This window comes from Hyposmocoma kahamanoa, unplaced genomic scaffold, assembly GCF_003589595.1.
Source record: "Hyposmocoma kahamanoa isolate Upper Pololo Valley unplaced genomic scaffold, ASM358959v1 202, whole genome shotgun sequence".
In the NCBI taxonomy this organism is placed as follows: domain Eukaryota; kingdom Metazoa; phylum Arthropoda; class Insecta; order Lepidoptera; family Cosmopterigidae; genus Hyposmocoma; species Hyposmocoma kahamanoa.
Window position 1 is genome coordinate 1,738,859 of NW_020653726.1, and position 25,734 is coordinate 1,764,592.

The following is a 25,734-nucleotide window of genomic DNA, read 5'->3' on the forward strand; positions in this document are numbered from 1 at the left end:
TTTTGAGTGTACGGGCGTACTACTTTAGGACACGGAGAGAAAGTACTGTAGATACGGTATTTTGCTTCATGGAAACATTATTTTATTTTTAAAAGTAAGTTACACTGCATTCAAAGACTTAAAGTTACTTACCTCATCTAGGAATGGAACTGATCAAATGTGAAAAAAACTATGATGCTTATCGAAAGGGTCAATTATAAGTATTAATTCCTTTTAATAAACTCAGTATCTCACAAAGCAAATCCAAGAAATTTTACATTTAAGTGTTGGAAAATGAATTATAATGTATTCATATACAACATTATAGATGTGTTCATCAATACTTTAGAGAAGAAAAGGCGTAAAAGCGAAACTATAAAACTTCCTAAAAGAAAGACTATAATTTCTAATCTTTTTGATTCATATTACATTCATTTTTAAATGTGTGTGAAAAAGGTAGTGTTATCAAATAGGAACTCTTGAGTAGACCAATGGATAAGTCATGAAATTTTAACTTATCTACATCATTTTTCTGAGTGTTCAATCTTTGTTATTAATAATTATAACAAATTAATGGAGCAATTTGACAAAAAATAATTGAATATCATGATAGTAAAACACAGTGAATAAAAAAATCTTGAAAATTATCGACATCAATAAGGAACTGTCGATAAAAATTGGCTTATAAGCCCTTTCATTTCCGACGTATCAATATGTAAGCCCTAGTACACCCTGTATAATATCATTTAGGATATTGTCATATTTCGACTGGCTTTCAAGCTGCTCAGGAGGCATTGTGATATCAAGGTTTGTTTGCATATGGCTCCGTAGTTTTACGCGACAACATTGTTAAGACATCATCAACTGGTATTTACTAGTAAACAAACTGTTTGACACCTCTGGTTTTTTAACGAAAATAGTTGACAAATGTTTAGATGAGATTCAGACATTATTTTATCACAACCGACATTGGCGATGATCGACGATGAAAGTTGGGGAACTTATATATTATTTTTACAAAACTTAACACTGACGAAATTTTAAAACGGCACAGCCAATAACCACAAACAAGACGATGAAATTCACACAACTGAGGGCCTTAATTTTTCAAATGGACATTTGTTGATTGCTGTGTTATTTTTAACTCACACTGCTGCTAAAAGTTCAAAAAACACATAGAGATCGATAACACATCGGTTTTTATCTCCAGACGCAAAAAGAGGCGAGTTATAAGTTTGAAACATAAAGGTTAAACAAAAAATAGGTAAATCTGTGTGAACTCTATGTATGTCATTGTTGCTCCCAAACAGAAGAACGGATCACCTGTACATCATCGATAGTTGCAGACAATTTTTAGTCCTAAAAAATCTGACCAGGGTCCTTGACAAGTTTTATTTGGAAGCCTTGTACCCATCTCTGACGTCTCATTTATCCCGGAGACCAGGGTCTACTTGAACGTTACACGTAGCGGTTTTTTTTATTTGATAGCTGCGTTAATATATTAATTATATATATATTTTTTATATATAATTAATAAAATATGTATAGAACAGTTGGAAATAGATGAACCTAGTCTTTGAAAACAAGATCTATTTCTTATTTGTACTTATTTAATATCCATTACTACAGTCATAACGTAATACCTTAAAATTAGTTAATTAAAAAAATACTTCAAAAAAATTACGACACTGCAGGCGCCTGTGGCAACACATGGATGATAGCTTTTTTCTTCTGATCGTAAGAAAACCCATTCATTTTAAAGATACGGCTCTCATAAAATGGTTTCAAGTCCGTTATGTTGATCTGTCTGGCCTTCTCCATAAGGTCGCGTTCTGATATCTCGATTGTGGGCAGCGAGTGGTGGTGTAGGCCCCTCATGTAAGCCAATTGGTCCATTGTAAGCTGGCGGAGAATGTAGTAGAGAAGTTCACTGTGATCCTTTTTGTAGGAGAGGTACTTTTGGAATGTCTGTAAGTAATAATAAATTTCGGTTTAATAATAAGTCCTATGAAATTCCCTACTCACTTCGCCATTTTGGTAATTAGCAAGTAATTTGGTGGGAATGCTGCTTTGCGAAAAAAAGGATTTAGTATTTATTGTATGTCACCTGTTTAGCATTCTACTACTTATCTAAAGCTCTACGCCGAGAACCGCAAAACTTGTGCCTTTTGCGGTTGAATCCCTGGGTCCCTGGTGGGCCACAGGCGAAACTTCTAGCGAACTACCTGTCGGATGGCCTCGTAGAAGCCTCCTATAATGGTTTAAATGGTAATGTTGCCAGCCTTCTGGGCACATTGCCCCAGGACACGGCCCTCGAGGAAATTTTCTTACTTTTTTTATGTATCTACCTGGTGTAATAACACTGTATGAAAATTATGAATAAATAGTCCCTCTACGTATTATCTACGTCTATATCAGGTATCTTAGAACGAAACTAGGTAGAACTAGATCTTATTATCTTGTCTCCCCGAGTAATTAAGGTCCATTATTCACCCAAGCTGTGCTAGTGCGTTTAATCATAATTGTTGGTTATTGTCACTAAGCGGAGATTTGCATAAAGTATTTATATTTTAATGGTACACCTCTGTTTTCCACTTTGGTGCATAAGGCCTATTATCTGCCACAGCGAAGAAAAGAACTGTTTTGGCAACAAGTATAATGTCTCTATTTTGCCTAAGCGACGAGACTTAGCATATTATGCTAGTCAAAATAAGAAGATTTGATGAACCACAGTTCGTCTCCACCGCTTTAGCAGACAATGGTCGTAATGGACCTTAGATCGCAGCTGTGCGGCGAACAATTCGCCTTCCATCCAGCACTACCTACTGTACCATATAACTAAACTGGAAACTCCTCATCCAGCGCTCCCGTGAAAATCATTGGGCTCTCCAGCTATCCAGGTGGCACTTGATATACATGGTAGCCTACATAGGCATAAGGACAATTTGACTACCAAAACTTAAATGTAGAAGACTTCTAATTTTGATTACGAACAAGGTTGGATATGGCATAACAACGAAGTTGGCTAATATTTTATCAAACATCTCTGTGCCATGTTAGTAGTAGACAAGGGCTTAACAATCGAGGGCAGATATGTGATGGTGGTTACCTGTCTCATGGCGCGCATGACGCTGTACTTCTGCGTGTCAATGAAGCTCTCCAGCATAGTGCGGATGGCCATGTTCACATCCTCCTCATTCACTTGCTGTCGCAGGTGCATGCGCGCGTGAGCCTCCGACATTCGAATCACTGCAATGAAAGACAATAATATCTTAATGTGTTTGCGAAATTGCCAAGTTTACAGGGGAGCGTTTTAAAATACTAAATTCACTGAAAGAGTGATCATCTAATAGATCATCAATCATCTAACCGATATCTAGGATTTTATAATACTCTGTGTGAGTAACGAGCTTTACCGTATAAAACTGAGAAATGCTAAAGTCACGTGTTCTAACTTTAAAACGCTCCCCTGTAAACTTGACAATTTCGACATACGATACTTTACGTAGGAGGGGTCGATTTGTTACACCTTGTATATAATGGTGGCACTTCACATTGCTATTTATATTAGTGTACTAGTATATTTGGAAAACAATTACCATGTGTAGACAGTACGTGTGACAAAGTAATTACCTTTTTTGCTTATTCGACAAATACCAAGCACGCGACACCGCACGCTGGTCGGAATCATGACGCATATCAGTAACAGTACCAACCAATTTTAGTAGCAGTAGAATAGTACAGGGAACTACTGCCACCTTACCTATTTTTGCCGCTAAGTAGCAAATAATGTGAGTATTACTGCATCGCGTGTAAATTAAACTTCATATCGTAATAAACTTAAATTAATAGATGATAATAAATAAAAAGATGATAAAATAATAGTATAAGTGTTTATTGTAACGACTGCCATAATATAATATTGTAAAATTTTGCATGTCAGAAATGGCGCACGCATGTATTTATGAGACCAAGTATTATGCACTTTTACCATCACCAATACCGTGTTTACTTGCAAATAAACTAATTTCATTTCGGTTTTAAGGGTGCTGGTGAAATTACAGGCACATGATACTTGTCAACTTTTGTCTTTGGGTGGCGGGAGCGCAGTGTCCCTCAAATATTTGCGATTTAATGCTCCGTGTGGCACTGCAACTGTTAAGGACAGGCGTGTCGCTTACCGCCAAGCGCACGACAAGCTCGTCCCGTCACTTGGTATTATAAATAAAAAGAAAACTTAATCTTACCAGATTCAATGTGACGAACGGTGATCGGTAAGCTGCCCGTTGCCAAAGATTCTTGGCGCAGCTGACTGTACATTTTCGCCACTTTGTCTTGATCCATATTCTGTGAAAGTAAGACAAGTATTTGCATATGCTGTCAAGTGACTTTTCAAAGAGAAGTATCCTAGGCCACGTGGTTAGGGTAAATAAGTATTTCACGTCCTTTTCCCATCGGGGTAAATAGAGAGCCTTCTAGTTGCTACGGTCCTGATACATCTTTCGGCTCATCTGCACGCATCAGTGTTTCCATACATACTCGCCGGTTGACCTGATTTTTTAATTATTTTTTATACATTTGTAGAACTATATTTAGATTTATATCTCCTTGGGATTACGAGCGTTTCGATCTCTAAATAAAATTTATTTTTTGTCTTATATGCGTAGCATGAAGTTTGGCTGTTTATGGTTAAAAATTGTAAGTTTATGAACCAATATATTATTGTCCTAAATCAGCTTTTTCCAAAGTGGGTGATAACGCCCCCTTGTGGGCGCTGCAGGCCTAAAAGGTAAGAGACCCAGAAAAAAAAATGGGGGCGTTGTAGAGGCTAAGGGGGAAATTTGTAATTTCATCTAGGAAGACTCTTAGGGTCGTATTCTAGAACTCTACTCAATGTTCAAGTCAGGATTTGAGTATGGTTTAAAGCACTCGAAATCATACTCAAGTCCCTGCCATTAGGGTCGTATTTCCAGTGCTTGTGTTTCAATTGCAATCCTGACTTGAGCATTGAGTAGAGTTCTAGAATACGACCCTGGGACACCGAATGAGCTCTCGACTACAACTTGTGAACATCAACTAATATAAATTAAGAGATTGCTCAAACTAACTCGGTTCGATATTTCTCTCCGTGTAGTTCTTATATCTGTCCTGTTTTATTGAATAAATAAAATAAAAATCATGTCAATCGATCGCTCCGTTTCGAAATGAAAGTAGACACAAACAAACAAATAAAAAGGCAACAGACACAGTTTCGTTTGCGTTTTAATAGTTGTTAGTATTTCTAGATAGGCAATTTTCGTAGATGATAGACCGCGGGCAATCATGTTTCAACAAGTTTTTGTTAAATAACCCGATTTGTGCATTCCTGTATCAATCGGCTGGTTCATAGAATACTTGTTCTTACTTGTTGAACACGATTGAGCGTCGAATGAGATAAACGAGTTTATGCATGTTTGTCTTATTCCTGTCGGTGCGTGCTGCTTATGCAATCCTATATAAACAACGTAATATTTATTTTTCATTTTTTTTCGTTTTCGTTTCGCCCGTAATAGATAAGCAGTACTTAAGTTCAACACTTACTTACGTATTTCTCAAAACAAAACAACGTCGGAAGTAAAAAAGAAGAAACGGCAATACTGTGCGGAATATATTAAATTCGAATTCATTGAAAATCCCATAAACCTCTCCTTTGTGCCTTCTATGTCTAAAAACATTTTCTAATGAAGCAATGAAGCCTTCAAGACTGCAAGATCATTTGAATAAAATGCATCCAGATAAGAAAGACAAGAATGTATCATATTTTCAAGACCTAGAGAAGAAGCATAATACTCAGCCAATTTAGCAAAATTCTTTTCGGCGGCTGCTAAGCAAGATGACGGCGGACTTCGAGCTTCGTACAATATCTCTTTGATAATTGCTCAAAAAGGCAAACCATACAACATCGGAGAAGAGTTCATTTTGCCAGCAATAAAGGAAGTAATAACTACTGTGCTTCATAAACCGGCCGCAGATATTATCCGAAAAATTCCTTTAAGTAATAATTCTATGCAAAGACGAAGTGATGAAATGGCTGAAAACATTGTGCAATCATCTAAGGACTAATCAATTCTCAATTCATCTCGATGAGTCCACTTTACCTACTAATGAAGCATTGTTGCTGCCTTACGTGAGATTTATTAAAGATGAGAAAATATGTGAAGAACTATTGTTTGCTAGAAATTTAGAGACCGATACAAAAGGCGAAACCATATTCAATACATTGGAAAAGTTTTGTGATGAGAAAAAGATTCCCTTGAAAAATATTATATCAGATGCTACTGATGGCGCTCCGGCTATGACAGGGTGCCATAAAGGCATCATAGCGTACTTAAAAAATAAAATTTCAGATGTCCTTGCTGTACATTGCGTTATTCATAGACAACATTTGGTTGCTAGAAATTTAAGTGAACGACTATTTCAATCACTGCAATATGTCATCAATAGTCTAAGATAAAATCCGTAGCAGCTCTTTGAATGATAGATTATTTCATCAGCTTTGTGTTACTAATGACGAAGATTTCCACCGTTTATTGTTTCATACTGAAGTTCGTTGGCTATCAAGAGGCAATTGTCAGACTCGATTTTACAACCTGTTTGACTCTGTGATAGAGTTCTTGAAAACTAAAGACACAGAATTCCGCAACAAGCTTATACATCAAAGAATGATATAGCTTACATGACAGACCTGTATAAATTGTTCAACGACATGAATGTTCAACTGCAAGGCGATGAACTAAATTTAATTAAAACAATAAATGTCGTTACTGCATTCGCAGCCAAACTGCTTCTACACAAAAAGAATATGGGCAGACGTGAGTTTCACAATTTTCCGAATTTATCAGTATCCTGCAGTAACGACTTGTTTGCCTACTGCCAACATTTGGAAAACCTCCACATTGACTTCACCGAACAATACCAGGACATTTTGAACTTGGAAATACCAGACTGGGTGTTGGATCCGTTTTCAAATTTCAACACAGCAATATCACCTCAGCTGGAAGAAGAACTTATAGAATTGACAACGAACGAGTAAATAAAAATCAAGTTCAAAATGGCTACCAAGAATTTTGGCTACAAAAACCGATCCCGCAATTGTACCCTGGAATGTGGTCAATCGTTCAACAATTCTTGATAGCATTCCCATCGTCATATTTGTGTGAACGTGGTTTTAGTGCTGTGACAACCCTGCTTACTAAAAAGAGAAATCGTTTGCATGTTACCGAACGTGGTACTGGAACTTGCACACAACAACAATTAACAACAAATTTATTAAACAGCATCATATTCATCCTTCACATTAGTTTTTATATTAGAATCGATTATGTTTGTTTTATTTTGAATAAAAGATACTCTGTCTGAATACTATAAAGTTGCGTATCAATAATCATAATCATTGGCAGGTGTAGCCCGTAAGAGTTAATTTGAGACCTCAGCGCCGTTGTGTACTACATACTGCGCTCAAGTCTCAAGTTAACTCTCGCGGGTTATAGTAAAAGTCTCGTTTAGAATGAATGTTTAATCTCTGCTAATATAGCTCACAACAATTAATTTAATTTGAAGTTAAGTGGTTTTTAAGTAGGTGAAAAAATGGGGGCGCTAAAAAATACTTTATTCTCAAAGTGGGCAGTAGACAAAATAAGTTTGGGAACCCCTGTTCTAGATGGTGTCTATAAAATATCATAAAGTTTGATAAGTTAGAATCCTAAATCCACTCCCGGAGATTTTGTTTTTAAAGGTTTGCAAATTCATATTTTCAACAACGACTTATGGAAATGATTTTTAGTCATCGAGTACATATCGAAGCATTTAGTATACCAGTTCAAAATTACATAATATTTTTGATAAACCAACAGTGTTTAATACAGAAAATGCAAGGTGACTCGAAGTAATTCGAGCCCCGTAATTTGAAACTACGGATTTTTTGAACCCATGTAATTTTATAACTATATAATTTATAAGAGTACAATGCCAAACCGCGACCTTAGTTGCTAATTTCTATCTGTCTGTAAAATATCATTAAAATTGTTTGGTTAATAAACCAGGGGGTCTACTCTCGATCTCCGTCCGAAACAATTACTGCCAAATAAGCAAGTAGTGCTTATTTGGCAGTAATTGTTTCGGACGGACCAAATGTAAAGACGTTTGATGCGAACGAAGCTTCATACTGGCTACTTGTCTTTTAATTTTGTCGAATATTACTTATTTGACAGTAATTGTTTCGGACGGATGAAAAAGTCGTTGAAAAACCAAAGACACAAAGCAAGCACATAGAAAAATTTGTGAGGTCCGCTGGTTCGTTCCGTGGCTTAGTTGGTATAGCGTCTGGCACGGTAAGCTAGAAGAGGTCGGTTCCAATACGGCCGGATCGAAGGAATTTTTTCTGAGTGTTCGATCTTTGTATTAATAATTATAACAAACTAGTGGAGTAATTTCACAAAAAATAATTGAATATGAAAACAATAAAAATTTAAAAATAAAAAATTTCAAGAATAACCATAACACCTACCTGCAGTTTAGGATGCAAATTCTCTCTCGAATAGACGATGTATTTCTTAAGCAGATCTTGAGACAAAGTAAATTCTGGGTCGACCCCATTGGTGTCTTCTAATACTGTGCCTCGTTGAGTCGGATGGTGTCTGATGTGGGAGCTTACCACGAACCTGTAAAATAAATACGTCTTCTCTGTCCTATTGTTTGGCGCAGAATCTTGGACCCTCTAACAATTTGTTCAATGCGTTTAACAAACCCCGTGGTCGAATAGCTTGCTCATCTCGAGTTCGATCCCCAACCTGGGTCAATGTAGTAAAACAAACTTTTCTATGTTATCTCCTATCTGCGTGTTTGTAGTACCGTCGTTGTTACCGATTTCTACAACACAAGTGTTTTACTTACTTTGGGATTATAGCAATTTATGTAATGTTGGTGTTGTATAATATTTATTTATAGTACGTAAAACGAAACAAACTTTATTAAGGGAACCCTTCTAAATTCGTTAAAATTGTTCATTCTACTCAACAATACGAACGTTGTTATTATTTATTATGCCAACAAAATCAACTACTGCGTACTAAATATACCTACTCGTTCAAAATATATAGGTTGACCCTATATATTTAATTAAGAATCGAAGTTTGAAAAACATAAATACGAAGAAATCTTATTGAAGCTATAGCAAAATTGAACATTTATTATTATTTTTATGACGAGATTTTAATATTTCACAATCAGCTATGCCTTAATACCCTAGCTCCTGTCTTTTTCTTTTGTTTATTGTATCAACCGTTAGTTAAAGGTTTCCGGGTTAGGGTAGTTAAAGGTTTCCGGGTTAGGGTAACTCACTTAGCCAAATGCTCGTCCTGCATGGGATCGGCCTCGTCTCTGACGACGCAGAGAATGTCGAACCGAGACAAAATAGGCTCGGAGAGATTCACGTTCTCGGAAAATGTAAGGGACGCATCGTAACGCCCGCCAATTGGATTGGCCGCTGCTATTACCGAACATCTGAAAAAGAAGTAAAATATGATAATCTGAATAAACTTTTTATGATCTATTACATTCAAGTTTTAAACTTTAGTTTCCCAAAGTGATCCCTACGGCCCTCTCAGTGGGCGCTGAAGAGGTGGTAGGGGCCTCGGAAGAAAATGAGGGGCGTTGATGCTGTCCAGGGGAGATACCGCATTTGACATATCGACTGTGAACTGGCAACCGGTACTATCTCAATTTTGACAACTTTACAGGATGAATAAAAAATCATTTACATAGCATCTGGTTTTTTTAATAAAAATACGTAGTGTACATACATACATGTGCAATAAAAACTACGTATTTTTATTAAAAAAACCAGATGCTATATAAATGACGCAAACAATTTTTTTCTTCATCTGTAATGTAGTCAAAATTGAGATAGTACCGATTGCACAGTCGATATATATAATATATCTTTATTCCTAGTGATTTGTTGTGCTAAGTTAATATAAAATAATACGTGCTTTCAATTATTTTTTGTGGTGGTGGGAGTTGAAATTTTTTTATCTTGCGCCCACTAGGACAATAAGTTTGGGAACCTATGGTCTATTGTGAATAGAAATGTGGAGGAAGATCAATCACGACGGGCAAGCTTTAAATTGATTTAGTATGTCCTTAAAAAAGTTAAGATCTATATCGCCGCTTTTCAAAAATGGAGTCGAACAATATAAGGGCTTATTATAGACAAACAACTACGTACATACATCGTGTGAGCAACATGTTCGAGTTTTTTTGCAGCTAAACTATCTATATTAAACTACAAACTTCTGAAAAATTACTCAAAATAATCTCTTGCCAACTCCATAATAAATTATTGTTTATTTAGCACGCATGGACGCAACTATCCGACCTATTGGGCAACATTTATAAAGTTCACTTATTCTTGGTACAGTACGGTGATAAAATGTTTTTGACAATGCTAAAATGCTATTTATAATTCGTAAATTTGCCATGTCATGGAAGCACAATTTGCGAAAAAGAACACGCGCTGAACAGCTGCACTCGCTGTCATATCTACAGACATATATATTGCGCTGAATCAACCACATGCTGCCAACAATTATGAACGTTTTACCAGGCAGAGTAAAACGAATTCGAGAGTACAACTGTTCTAAGGAGACACTACCTAGGTATGTAGTTTCTGTTTAGAACAAAGCTAATAGTATGGTATGAGTAACGTGACCATAAGTCCGCTTTGAGCGGGACAGTTTCGGTTTTAATAACCTAAACAGGACACACGTGGCAATAAATTTAAAAGAATCGCGCGAAAACGTAGTAGCAAGTTAGCCATATCACCCGCGCCATTTGCATAGTCGTGTTTTTGACGGGAATCAATCGGTGGCGGCGCCGATATCGGCCGGTGGAACGTATTTAAAAACTAAACCTGACAAATTAAAGCATTTCAATGAGCACGTCGGAAAAATATTTATATTAAAAATATTATAATATTCGTTGGAAAAAGAATTTTCATTTTTGACCATTAAATATTTTAAATTCTTTTTATTTTAACCAACATTTAGTAAATATCATAAACATGTGTTTTACTTTTAAAACTAATAAATTTACACGCGTCCCGCCTTGAAGGAGAAAAATTCTGGTCAAGGTACTTACCTTTATTTTTCTTTTAAATTAAGTACCATACTCATACTTATGAGTATGGTACTTAATTTAAATATCGAACTTGTTAGACCATTACTAGGTATAGTCTGTTCCAATCCATTTTGAACAAAATGTAAACAAACCTGTTTGGTTAAAATTCTAAAGCAATCATTCAATAAATCGAATAAGTAACATTTTCACGAATATTTCGAAGATTTCCGCTTGATACATCATCACTTTTTCCAACAATATTCATTTGAATAGCACCGTAAAATCGTATTTGAAAAATAGTAATCCAAAGTGAGGTTATTATTCATCTATACTTCTATGACTTGCCTATGGTTGCACATAGTACTGTTCGAAAAAACATTCGGTTCAATCAATTAAAGTTTAGTGATCGATTATTACATCGAACATTTCAATCGCAATCGAACGAGTATCTGAGTGAAATTTTGAATATGCTTATATATGTTATGTAAGCTGAAAACCGCTAGTATGACTCAATTGAATAAATCGATTCATTCAATTATTCAATTATTTAATCGATGTGTAGTTGACGTTACAATTGGCCATCACTAAACCGTCTATGGTCGGGTCAGTGACTTGTTTGTTTACGTTTTGTTCAAAAAGAGTCAAGTCAAGGAAGAGAGAGCTGTGAAAATTCCAAGTTAAGACGTTAATAGTTTTTGAGATATTAATTTTTACAACTCAAAATTATATATCGTGACGTTAAATGTACGGAGAGGTGCCTGTGTACTGAAACACTTCCGCGTGTGTACCAAAGACCTATAATATTATAGGTTATTGTTCTATGGTATGTATGAAAAAAACACTAATCTGTGTGCTTTTCTGGGACAATTTTGGCATTAGCATCAAATGTCTTTTTTACAACTTTCAAAAACTATTTTTTCGAAAATGATTTCCTGGAATCAACAATATGAGAAGAATTTCCTTTTAACAATTCGATGTCAGCTGTCCTAAAATTGAACCTTATTTTCTTCAACTATGTTATTATTAGATATATGAATTAGTACCAATTATGTTTTATGAGCCTTTGTGTTACAACATATCAAGTAAAATCGTCGGGTGTACTGCAAATATGCGTAACTAGCATTCCATTTCGGTAATTTAGTAGCCAAGTAAAATCCGCGTATATGTCGTGGCAACCAAATTAGTGCGATATACAGGAATCTATTGTTATAAGTCCGTAGACAACGTACATTAATGCTTACTGTACAAAAATTAAAGTCGTAGCCATTGAAATAATAAAGTAATAACGTTAAATTTCTTTCCTGTAAAATTTGGTTTAGTGCAGATACGCGCCTTTTACCAATGCTAGATGAAATGTTGCTTTGCTATTATGTATTTATGCTGAATAAAAGTTTGATCTTTTCATCATCATTTGACGATATGTGTGTTTACTCTACCTGGCATGTAAAGAAGTGACAATGCCAGCTTTTGAAATAGAGATACTCTGTTGCTCCATAGCCTCGTGAATCGAGGTGCGGTCTTGATCATTCATCTTATCGAACTCGTCGATGAGGCATACGCCGCGATCCGCCAACACTAGAGCTCCCGCTTCTAATGTCCAGTCTCTGAAAAGTTTTATATACATAAAATGTCATTTCATATAATAAATTTTTTTTCGGATCTAAATCGCATACAATAGGTCCCAATTGTAACGAGACCGATTAGTTTGATAAAACAAATTGTAAGAAATAACGCTGGCCATCAAATTGTTTTTATATCTTCGCCTTACTTTCTCGTATCTTAAAGTACACATTACTGATATGCAAAAAATGGATTGCATATACAAACTTTACACACTGATTGATTTCACATCACATTTCGTTCATATTCACACACTGGCACACACCTATTCTTAAAGTAATGCATCCAAATTAAAATCCTTGTTATGAAATTTAAAATAAATAGAAAGTTTTGCCATTTCCTGAATAATCACTCTTTATAAGATACGAGTTTGAGAGTAAGGCATTGTCAAACTGCTGTCGCTCTAAATGCACGTGTTTCCTAAACAATGTTACGTTTTGGGCAATGCAAATTATTTTTTTACATTCTAAAAGGGCACCGCCAGGAAGAATGAGTACTTAATTCATTTGTGGTGAGAATACCAACTCAACATCTGTCGACCTTCATGAAGGAGAGTTTTGACCGAGGGGTGTCAAGTACCGAAGACGTTTCCAATGACGGTTATCGGACACCCACATTGCGTCACACGCACACGTCGCAGTCCATACGTGTAAATAAATAGAGTTTTATTATATTACGTATGTCTTCGTTTATAAGGTATGTACTCGTATTTATAGGTCTTTCTAACCAGGGGGTCGATTCAGAACCTTACGATAACTCAGTTGTCGACCGATTCGATTTCATATCGTACGATTTCTTTTCATTTTTATTCACAACACTCGAATCGAACGTTAAACTGTCGTATTCGAAACCAAACCGAAATGACGTCGCATCCGTACTCGAACTTCTCGACCAGCAAACGCTACAAACGTTATTCAGAACAAAGTTATCGAATGAAAGTTACCAAACGTCACATTGTTTACAAACCAGAATGTAATATGGAAATCGCTTATTATTTTAAATAGAGCCTGGATTTTATTCAATTTTATTAATTTATTTTAATGCAAGACTAATGCATTTCTATATTTTAGGCCTATTAAGTCTTAAAAAAAATGTATAAAACAATTTTAATTTTTCTTATACCTAATATTTTTCACCGACTAACTCTGTAAGCGCTGTTAGATAACGATAACGTATCCGAATCCGAGTCAAACGTTTAATCGAATATTCTGAATAGCTCGGAAAGCGCCCTTCGATTCGAGAATGATATCCAATCGAACGATTCGGTTAAAATATCGAAGTTCTGAATCGGGGTCCTGACTATAAATATTCATCATTAGCTGTTTTTAATATAAAAACAAATGTAGGCGATTGGAATCCGAAAAAAAAGTTTAATTTTATATGTGTAGTAATTGCGAAAACCTAAGAAATTGATATAAAATTAACAACTGCTTTATAAATATGAGGCATGTACGACTTTGACATCTAAATTATGTACATTTGTCAATATTTAGTCGCAATACCTCTCGTTAACGGTGAAGAAAATTCATTACCCTAGCGAAACATGTCATGTCTGTATTCAGTAGTATTGTGTGTAATAAAAAAACAATTTGTTCTGTAATAGTCTGTGTAGGTTTGCTGTCGTTGTAGATTCTCCTCTCAGTGAATTCTAATTTACTGGTCAATTTTTAGAGTAAAAACGTGTGTTTTCCTCAACTTCACATTGGCGAAATCATCGACTTCTTCGATGTGGCCATAATATTTGCTTACTTAACAATATTTTCGTATTCTTGCCCTGTAATAATAAAAATGCAAGGTGGCTCGAATTATGTATCCAGGAGTGTATAACATACTATATAGTAGTTCTACTAAGCTTTCCAGAAGTCCTTAATAGGAAATATTTACAAAAGTACCTTGTAGTAGGGTTTTTTCTCACGTAGGCAGTGAGACCTACAGCACTAGCGCCTTGACCGGTTGTGAACACGGCGCGTGGGGCAATCTGTAAATATAGAAAACATACCGTATAATAAAAAGTACGGTTAAGCGTGAAACACACAGAAAACGGGTGCGTGTCGGGTCGGGAGCGTGGCGCGACACGACAACACACAGCGTACGTCTCGCGCGTGGTGTGTTGTCGTCCATATAAATACACGGAATTACACCATCCGTGCACCCGACCCGACACGCGCCCGACGCGCACCCGCTGTTAATGGGTTTCACGCTGTTAAGCGCAGGTCACACCGCGAGGTCGTACTAGCCGTGGCTTGTTTTTATACATCTGTTCACACCGCGAACTAAGCAACCCAGCTAAGATCGCATAGTCGGTTGCATGGTGGTGTGGCCTGCGCTTTATGCTGCTAAAATGTGTGCTAAATTGATATGTGGGTTAGTTGGTAGAGTGGTTGCCCTAGTTTGGCATGCAGACTTATACAGGTTCTAGTCCTGTCAAATTGAAGCACTTTTTCTTTGTGTTCGATCTTTGTATTTCGTTTGCTTAAAGGTAAAACCACATAAGTGACATTTTTCACAAAAATTTTCCAAATTTAATTACGCACCTGTTGTAAGAAAATTACTATCTTTCTGCAGATAAAAGTCTTATTGAATTTATAGCTTTTTTGTTATTGAGTTTCACCTGCAGAAAGATAGTGATTTTCTTACCATAGCCATATCAATTAGAGACTTGTGGAAAATGTCACTTGTGGTGGTTTTACCTTTAAACAGACAATTTATTTATTTTTTAAGCCCCGTACTAGGGAAACCCTGTATCACGGGTGCCATGGACGTACACATAGACAACCACAAATTACACCCAAACTCACTAGAGAAATAAATGCATGCCTGGTCACGAGAGAAATAAATGCGAGGCAACCGTTCGGCCACGGACGCAGTTATAACAGAAAAAGTAGAGAAATTTCATAAAAAATTCATGAATATCATGGTAGTAAAACATCATGACATTCAATAAAAATCGAATAATTAATTATCTAATCTTGTACAGTCAAGAACACATGAAGCTTGACTTTTTTCGTATCATAAGCGGCTAGTTGAATTTTAACCTTAAGTGTCAAGTAAGATGTGTTCTTGAATCACACGCTTCGAAAAGGTAGTGCAGTACACACCCACGAACATGTTCAAAATTGTAACAAAACAAATGAGAGCCATCGGGATCTATGGAATTAATTAGAAAAAAACTGACTGCTAACCTTCTCTGTGTACTTTAAAAACTGTGACTTAGCAGTTCCTGGATCACCGCAAATCAGTACGTTAATATCACCTCTTACTTTGTGCTTCTCACCTGAAAATATACATTTTTTAATTGAACAAATAACACAATAATTCTTCGAACTTTTATTAAACGATTTTATTTTTTATTTCCCGCTAAATAAAACTTCCTAAAATGTTTGCAAAAGTAAGAAAATAACATGAGCCCTCAAATTATATTTTTGTAATGTCATTAAATATATATATTCAACAATGTGTATAATAACCGCCGAAGTATTTTAATAACCGGCAATCTATCTCACCACCGCTCTACATGTCTTTCAACCCTGACGTTGGCGAAATCGTCGCGCAAAACGACGGAGCCATAGATACAAAAGTTGAAGTTGAACGCAACTTGTGCTCTTGTACAAGCTGATTTTTGACAAGATAACAGAGAGTGTCAGTTAATGGCGTGATTCGTGTAAATACGTCCTAAACGTAGTTTTCGTTTAGTGCCGTCTTTTTTTCGTAATCAATAACAAATTTACAGAGGTTGTTTTAGTTTTGAGCTGTAATTAGTTAAGGTACATGAACTTTTTTTTATAAGGTGACGGGCGAGTATTGCGTCTGATGGTAAGCGACACGCCTATACATAACAGTTGCAGTGCCACTCCGAGCTTTAAATCGTAAAGATCTTAAAGGCACTGCCACGGCGCCCGTCACCCTGAGATATAAGTTGACAAGTCCCATGTGCTTGTACTTTCACCAGCATCCTTACCCGTCCAAACCGGAACGCAGTAATGTGACTTGGCGGCAGAAATAGGTAAGTTGGCAGTATTTCCTGGACGAACTCTTTCACAAGCTAATCTACTGCTACTAAAGCTGCTCCATAAATTTAAATTTGCGTGAGTAAACTTATGTAGAGCTATTAAAATGATAGCGGATAGGTGGGACTCCGATCTACTTGCTAGGTTCACCGAACGTACTTCCTGGGAGCTCGGTGAACTTAGCAGGTGTCGTGTAATCATTTCATTGATGCATTCATTTTATTTTCTTTATTTTTATTATGTAACTTTTGACCTAACAGTAGAATATATAGTATGTAGTGTTAATGTAATGTAAATAATGTAGTGTACCGTATTTTTTTTAATCTGACATCATTAAACAAAAACCTCCCATGCTTTAGAAAAGGAAATATACAGACGCAATGAACTTAGATTCATTTTAATTTGTGTTTGCACGAATTGAAGCCAGACATAAACTATTTCCAACTTGTTTCAATCTGCAACAAGCACATGGAGAAAGTTTAAAGCCTCAGTCACGGTGTGGCAACAGAAGGATCTTTCATTTTTGCTGTTCGATCTTTGCATCAATAATAATAACAAACTAAAGAAGTATTTATACAAACTATATAATGAATACCAAGGTAGTAAAAACACCATGGCATTCCATAAAATAAATATTTCCATCTTATTTAATAGTTTTGCGGCCCCAGATACCAAGAACCAGGAGGGGTGTCATCTTCATGTGTCTTATTCGGTGTCATGTACCCACTAGTGGACTACAAGAAAATAAGGCTAAGGAAGCAATATAAAGCTAAATCGTTTTAGAATAAGGGTATGCAGAGTAACGTCTGATAGTGGTTTTATAAACATACCTGGATTCTTAGACTCTCCACCAAACAGAGCCAACGCCAATCCTCTCTTAATATACTCATGTCCGTAAATAGAGGGCGCTATACTTTGTATAATTCGCTCTCCGATTCGCGGGTCCTTGGACAACTTAACGATGTTAGCTACGTCTTCATCAGTGAGAGATTCCACAATGTGCTTGCAGTCCTTCACTACTATGTAGTTAGCTATTATGACTGTTGCAAATACTGGGAAACCCTGGAAGAACGATAAAAGTTAGTATGGAACGTAAATTTTTGTCAATAAAAATAAATAAATAAATATTAGACTACATCACATACATTGCTCAGCACCAAAGTAGCTAAAGCACTTATGTTATGGAAGTCGGAAACAATGACGGTACCACAAATACCCAAACCCGAGACAATATAGAAAAGTTAGTTTCTACACTGACCCCGCCGGGGATCGAACCCATGGCCTCAGAGATGGCGACGATTGCTTTGCTACTCCTCGAACTCAGTGAAGGTAACATTTTTGTTTTCTTTATGTTACCAAGTGATGGGACGAACAAGTGGTGCGCCTGGTAGTAAGCGACACGTCTGTTTATGACATTCGCAGTGCAACTCAGAGCTTTAAATTACTTTCTATCGATCTAAGGAAGGCGTTGATGACAGACCTGCAGATCAACCACACATCCGTAGGCGCTATAAATTGTATACTAGGCAATCCTCACATGAAACGGGCAAAAAAACTATTAGCAGCAGCGCCGACCAGGCATGTAGCTATATTTTGTACATTGTACAAAAGTATCTAAATAAATAAAGATTTAAAAAAGATCTGAAGAGCTATGCCACTGCGCCCGTCACCCTGAGACATAAGTTGACAAGACCCATGTGCCTGTAATTTCACCAGCACCCTTACCCTGCAAAACTGGAACACAGTAATGCTTACGTTACTGCTTAGTGGCAGAAACAGGTAAGATGGCAGTACTTTCCTGGACGAACTCTTTCACAATAAGCTCTACTGCTACTAAATAAATGACTCTTGCGAAATAGTTGCGCTTGTGTCGAATATCTTTTCACGCAGTTAATTATCCCAGCCATCCACATAACATTAATAAAATAAATAACACAAGCGCAACTACAGTCACAAACCCCACCACCTAAAATATTCTCGGAAATTGTTGACTGTTCGATCCGCGGCCGAAGTTTTCTTGTTATAGCATAGCTCAGCTGAAGAATCCTTCCGTTTTGCACGATTTAACCTTTAAGTTCGCGGAGTAGCAAATTAAATTACATTTTCGCAAACTATCGCCTTTCAATTTAACAATTTCATTTTATACATTCACGGTTAAATTACGAGTACAGTTATTATTATAATAACCATAAATAACAGAATGTTATTAATCAGAAATATACGATGTTTTATCGTTTATGTCCCTTTAATTGACGTCATTATTATTGATTGGCATTTATTTTGATGATGACGTAAAATAAATGTTCATATGCAACAATCCCACTGCAACGCGAAGTGAATTGCACACCTAGCGCGTTTACGTACTACAACCGGTTCGTGTTCGTTCCGAATCTAGAAAACTCGGACCCACTTCGGATGTCGCTGGTGCACTAAGTCCTATTCCAATCCGAGAAAATACGAATATCGCTTGTACACCTAGAGATAAAATGATCCCTGTGACATATAGGACCGTTATTTCTAGGATTCGGAAGTGATACGAATCGGACGTAGTGCACAAATGCTCTTAAGCCTAACGAAATAATGTTTAATTTAAATTGTCCGATATCACACCCTCGATATCTCCAATGAACACTACGCCAACTTAATTTTTGGACCTGTTCTGTTTTTATTTTGTATTGTTTCTTATTTTTCATAAAATTCGATTTTTTGTTTTATTTTTCATAAAATACGTTTTTTTGGTTTTTTTTCGAATTTAGTTTTTTGTTTATTATGGAGCATAATATTGACAATGACCAAAAAATAAAATTGGCGTAGTGTTCATTGAAGGAGGACATTTAAATTTATGTTTTCCTTGTTCTCTTGTATTTAGGATTTAAATTTAAGTCACTTTTATTTGTATTTTTTCTTTCATTTAATTACAATTTTAAAGTTTTTATTTCACTATATTTATGTTGTTTTTGCGAGCATGTTCACTCATCAACTTGTGTACTTAGATAAGGTCTTCACTACATTTAATTTATTATATATATTTGTGTAATAAATGTTAGTAAACCAAGAAATATTTAAAAATAGAAGACATATTATTTTTAAACTATTAGGAGTCTACTCAATGAATCAGTTCATAATGGACCAAGTTACGTTATTCTCACCTGTTCAGTATTCAAAGATCCATCATAATTGTTAGTGTATATTCCTGTCAGGTCGACCTCGTCCCCAGGCTTGCATCTGTCGCACAGATCAGCCAACAAAATGCAATCTTTGCTGCGCGGAATACGGCCTGCCGGTATGCGACCGGGAGATTCTTGTATAGTCACTTTTTGGTAGTTACGGTATATGGTTTGTTCCATATTCACCTGAAAATAATACCCACAGTATTTCAGAATTCCATTTTATTTATGATGATTCCTCTAATATGCTTTCAATATTATATGCCTAACAAACTATAACTTAAACAAATATAGTTTTTTTTTTTTTTTGTTAACAGAATCATCATTTTTTTCGTTCAAAAGTACAATAAAAAAATACTTATGTAGTATTTATTAATTACATAAGTGTTCTATATACATATGTATTTTAGTACTTGTTATGTAGTGTATGTATTTATGAAGATATTCTTTGGTTGCACCACTTTTGCATATCCCTTTCTCATAAATTGTAATGAGTCATGAAAGAGATTGTTACAAACATAGCAATAAGGCAAATTCTTTCACCACAATGGCAAACATTATACTGTATGCAATCGATACGAGAAGAAGAACAGTATCATTGAATAATATAGTGAAACAGCAATAATGCCTTTCGACATTACTCTCCGATCTACTTTCATTTCTGTCTATAGCTGGTTAGGGGTTTCTTGTAATAACAAATAGCCACTCACCATAAACGGCCCAGAGCTCTGACACTCCGGACAGGAACCAGGCTTGACTTCCGAACTCTGAGATTGCACGAATGGTCCCAAAATATACCCACATCTGTTACAATCATATTTCACTACAGACAGTTGAGGTAAAACACCAGTAGTGGCCGTTATCACTCCAACCGTTCTCACTAATTGATTCAAATGTAGCTTCCGGAAGGTTCGGAGTTCTTCTATGAGTGGCAAATCCGATATACGAACATGTATTTCAGGTGTAACGCGTTCGTAACTTGGGAATATCTGTAATACAATCTCTAAGGCGACCTCGTCAAAGATTTGTAGCATTTGAAATGGTGCCTCTGGCAGGAAGTACGCAAGTACTTGTTCGCGACGAGCTAGTACGTTGAATTCGACATGGAATGATGATTGATTGTGTTCACACATGCGTCTTATGCGTTCTTTGTAGACATACTGTCCTTTGCTGTTTGTGAAGGTACGAATGAAGTTTTTGAACCTGTTAAACAAGCAACCAGGAGTGATTAATACAATAAATAATTACAACTTTTTTATTAAAAAAACCGACCTCAAAAGTTAATGGAATTACATCTATTTGCCAAGTTTTATTGCAATCAGTTACTGGACAGTGCGTGAAATAGGATTCATCTCCTAGTTTGCCACCCTTAGAGATGGAAGATTTTCTTGAAGATTTTCTTCAAATTTAAATGGGATCAATACTGAGGTACCCTCTTTCCAATAATAAAAAGAATCATCAAAATCGCTTCACAAACGCCGGAGTAATCGCGTAACAAACATCCAAAAAATACAGTCGAATTGAGAACCTCCTCCTTTTTTGAAGTCGGTTAACAATTTACATAACTATAGTAACTGATGACAAGTTTGCAACATTACTAAAGTTTATGCACCCAATCCTTAATTTGAATTTAGAATTTATATTGCACGTGTTATAAGCCGTGGTAGCACATGGGAGCCTTCAAAGTAGACACGTATAGAAGTCCTCCAGTGGCGCCACTGTGGCGCTGTAGCCGTGCCTCTACTAATTTTCACACACTATTTAGAAGTGCAGTTCCAGGGACACTGTCGTGACACGCGCACGTCACTTTTACAGTCACAATTAGTGACCTAAAAAATACCGAAGCGCTACAGGCGCGCGGCTGCCGCGCCATAGTCGCATCACTACAACGCTTCTATAAGACGAAGGCGCCCTAACGGTTTGGCTAACCGCCTCTTTAGCAGAGGCCGCACTTATGAGATTTTCGAAATTTATGTGCGAAATTTAATTTGAAATTTACCATGAAATTATCGGTGCAGGAAAACATCGTGAAGAAACCTGCACGTCGAAAAAGGTTCACAACCCTCAGAAATTAATTTTTTTTTTTTTAATATCAAGTGCCGAGACGAACAAGTCGTGTGCCTGATGGTAAGCTACACGCCTGACCATAACAGTTACAGTGCCACTCACGAGCTTTAAATCGCAAAAATCTTAAGGGGTTTTTAATATTGTAATAATATTGCAATGTCGAAACTCGAATTCGAAACGTAATAATATTGAAATCAATGGTGACCACAATAGCTCAATTATTGGTCTCATTGATTGTTAACCGCTCAGGCCCTGAATAACTCACCATAATAATATAATAACAAGAAAAAAATTGATAAATATGTTTTTAATTGCAAGAGAAATCACGACTGCTTGCCATGGATGAGTGTACAAAAACAAAAATAAAAAGACAAACCTATTAGCAATTTCTGTTCTAGGTCCCAGCATGCAGACCCACTCCTTGATGGTGTACCCCTTTGTATCCTCAAGGTTCTCAATACTCTCAATTCCTTCCTCAACTTGTTCTTCTCCACCCATAGCCGCCTTTTCAGCCGCGCGGCGACGTTTTGCACGCGGGGCTTCCTCGTTTTCTTCATCGGAATCATCTGAAAATATATGTTATGATATATATACATATATACCTAGATATCCACTATTTGTAAAGCACTTAGTAGAAATAGTGGATACCTAAGTGAGGGCATCAACCTCACATTTGTTTGCAATGATAACGACAGGGAAGGGTTCAATACTAACGCAGGAAACATCCTGCAAATAACTCACGGAATATTTTTCCCCATATCTGAATAACAGATGTTTTAAATCAGTCGGTGTAGTTAGAGACCACCTCCCACTCGAAAGAACTGCTGAACATCTGCTGATATTTATGTATGGGTTGGTTTCCAGAACTCAACTAGGTGAGTGCATATTTTGAGGTTTAGTTTGAGATGTCCTCAATTACTTGCGTCATATTTTCATATTAATTTTTCGATTCTTGAACTATAAATAGAATCATGTTTGTGTTTCAATGACTATAAACATTCAACAGCAATATTAATTTTATTGAATATCACTATGATTTACTACCATGATTTACAATTATTTTTTGTAAAATAACTAGAGTATAGTTACATAAATCTAACACTATGAAAAATTCCTTTAATAAGGCTGGATTCTAACCATGATCTTCAGCATACCATGTCTGACGCTCTCTCAACTAAGCTACAGAATGAACCAGCGGATCTTGCGAATTTTTCTATGTGCTGTTCTGTAGCGCCATCTATGAGAAATCTACGAAATGATGTGATTTAGAACTAAATCCTGTAATGTTTCTCTACATCAGTCTACAAAGATATTGCCAACAAATTTGTGTACTGTCAATGTTGACTTATACTTTTGCATATGTTCGTACATTCTGATTTGATAGTTGGTACATCTAGATGATCAAACTATGGTATCAGACAGTTAATAAAATATGTCAAAGATCATTTTATTATAGTCTGGCCTCCATTGCAGTACAATATTATATCTTTCCTCTTGTTATGCCTATGTGAAGAACACCACGGGCATTAGTAAAAAAGTGTACATTTCTCACCGTATAACAATCCACGGTCATCCCGCCGCATTCTCCCTTCGTCGCGATCGCGGCGTCGCATCTCCTGCTCAGCTGCAACTCGGTCTTCAATAGACATCGGGTCGTAGTCGTCATTGTCCATGTCTTCAGTATCATAGCGATCCAGCGCTGGCATTGGACGGTAATCTCTGAAATATGTAACTAACATGAATAAAATAGTGCTCAATGTGGAATTCTTTTTTCTGTTTAGTACAATATTGTGGAGGCATTGTATGCTGTTCTAGCTAGGAACTATCACCTAAATAATCATTATCAATTTACAGTTTTTACACATTTATGGTTATGGGTTGAGTAACCACTCCGAAATATTGGAAAAAAAAGTAAAATAACTCATATCATGGTTAGAAACCTGTATTTAATAGAAATGAAACGGATAGTAATTTGGCCGGATACCGGTTGTGCGGCGAGCACCTAGGCCGAATAGCCGGATATCCGGCCGCCGGATATCTGACGTATTGCCGTATACATGTCGCGGCCAGTTTTCAGCGCGCATCGCCGTGATTGATAGATTGGCGAATGATGCACTTTCACATTGACGATTGTGGTCACACAGTTTTTATAAAAACGATTCATTTATTTGTTAATACAAACAAATACATAACAGAAAATTGTTAACAGTGAAAAAAACAGTTACTTACAGTTTGTAAGTAGGTACACATTGTATTTGAATATCGCGATCCTTTCATTGGGTTGTTTGGCAATAACAAGTCATACATAAAATTTAACAAAGTTTGCAATCGTTTATATGAAAAACTGTCCTCTGAAACTAGTTTCGTTTATGAAAATAAATAGATCCAACTTTTACCACTTAATGCATAAAAACTGGTCCTCATCCACCATAATTTGATGTTTTTGAAATTTGAGTACTAAATTTGTAGATAACGTTATCTAACTTCATAATTCTTTCTTTCTTTAAAGTTATACGTAATAAACAAATTGTATACAATCCTGTAGTTGCTGTTTATCCTATTATAAACATCTTTAATAAATAGATCTATTTATTTGATACTGATTATGAATTTTAAATTTCTCAGATATAAACATAGTTCAGTTTAAACATAGGTAACGTAGTTACCGGATATCAGTTTCATCTCTAGTATTTAGTCATAATAATTTAACTTTTATAAGTGTTTTGATATGTACAAAATTTAACACAAATTGCATAGAGAAAAAATAACAATGTTAAACTTAAAATTTCTGAAAAACTGTAGACTTTCATGTTGGGCATTCGCTACATAAATATAGTTATTCCCTAATAATATAATGCATAATTTCTATTGAAACAATTATTGATTAACCAATTATATGTAATTATGTATAATAATTTCACAACAAAAGCAATTTTTTTAGCAAGGCGCTTCATAAATAGCAATTAGCTCTTACATTACATATTAACTAATTTCTACTACTAATAGAACAAGTAATCTCTCAAGTAATGCACTTACGCTTCCATATTATCTCCAAAAAGCTCCTCGCCATCCTCCTCCTCCTCAGCAGGATTATCTCCAAGGATAGCACTCTCATCCTCGAACATCTCATAATCACGCGCCGGCGACGTCATACGGGATCGAGCACCGTCACGGTCTGTCGGCGTGTCAGGGGTTGGAGAACTCTGCATAATACACAAAATATGTTAGATATTTTATAAAATATGCCACAATCAGTACTCAGTGTCTTAAGGGAAAAAGAATTCAAAACAGGGACTAAGGCATAGGAGACGTTTTCAACGTTACGTTGAGATTCATCTTTGTGAAACTAGGCATTGTTGGATCGACATACGTATTGTTGAAACACTTGTTTTATGACTTGAGAAACCATAAAGACGAGGTATTTTTTATTATGAAATATTTCGCATTATATTACTAAGAAATAGTGAAATATCTTTACGATTCTGTACTTTTTACCATTGCACCGGTAATTACAGACATTAACCAAGAGTCGACCAAAAATATCAAATTCAAACGCCTTAATTTGCACTTACCATTGTTTTGCTGACGTATCGCTAAACAAGACACTAACAAACACTTAGAATTCAAAGATTTAAACGAAAATAAGAACAAAAAATAATAAAACACCGCTACACAAAACCAAAACAGGTTACTTTTTAACTGTCATTAAAAGCGCGCGAAACCCAGTGCTACCATAAATG

The 25,734-nt window shown here is 36.0% G+C and overlaps 1 protein-coding gene across 1 annotated transcript; it reads right to left on the bottom strand.

The window, feature by feature from the left end:
• Positions 1-1,577: 1,577 nt before the first annotated feature.
• LOC113226854 (DNA replication licensing factor Mcm2) lies at positions 1,578-25,191 on the bottom strand. The gene is made up of 14 exons (XM_026459634.1): positions 25,031-25,191; positions 23,547-23,713; positions 22,371-22,560; positions 20,638-21,130; positions 19,910-20,113; positions 17,591-17,822; positions 15,936-16,027; positions 14,646-14,731; positions 12,570-12,737; positions 9,358-9,519; positions 8,525-8,678; positions 4,227-4,326; positions 3,089-3,228; positions 1,578-1,947 (listed from the first exon to the last, which is right to left on the bottom strand). The coding sequence occupies exons 1-14, from the start codon at positions 25,144-25,146 to the stop codon at positions 1,660-1,662; spliced, it is 2,592 nt and encodes an 863-aa protein (XP_026315419.1). The 5' UTR covers positions 25,147-25,191; the 3' UTR covers positions 1,578-1,659.
• Between the last annotated feature and the right edge of the window lie 543 nt (positions 25,192-25,734).

What these genes read in the sequence shown, in the direction of transcription:
- LOC113226854 (XM_026459634.1), bottom strand. Translation starts at nt 25,146, where the DNA reads ATGACGTCGCCGGCGCGTGATTATGAGATGTTCGAGGATGAGAGTGCT. An exon ending in ATTTGCATCCTAAACTGCAG is followed by an intron (nt 4,327 to 8,524) that starts GTAGGTGTTATG and finishes TTACTTTCACAG; the next exon opens with AATATGGATCAAGACAAAGT. An exon ending in TCATGCGCGCCATGAGACAG is followed by an intron (nt 1,948 to 3,088) that starts GTAACCACCATC and finishes TATTACTTACAG; the next exon opens with ACATTCCAAAAGTACCTCTC.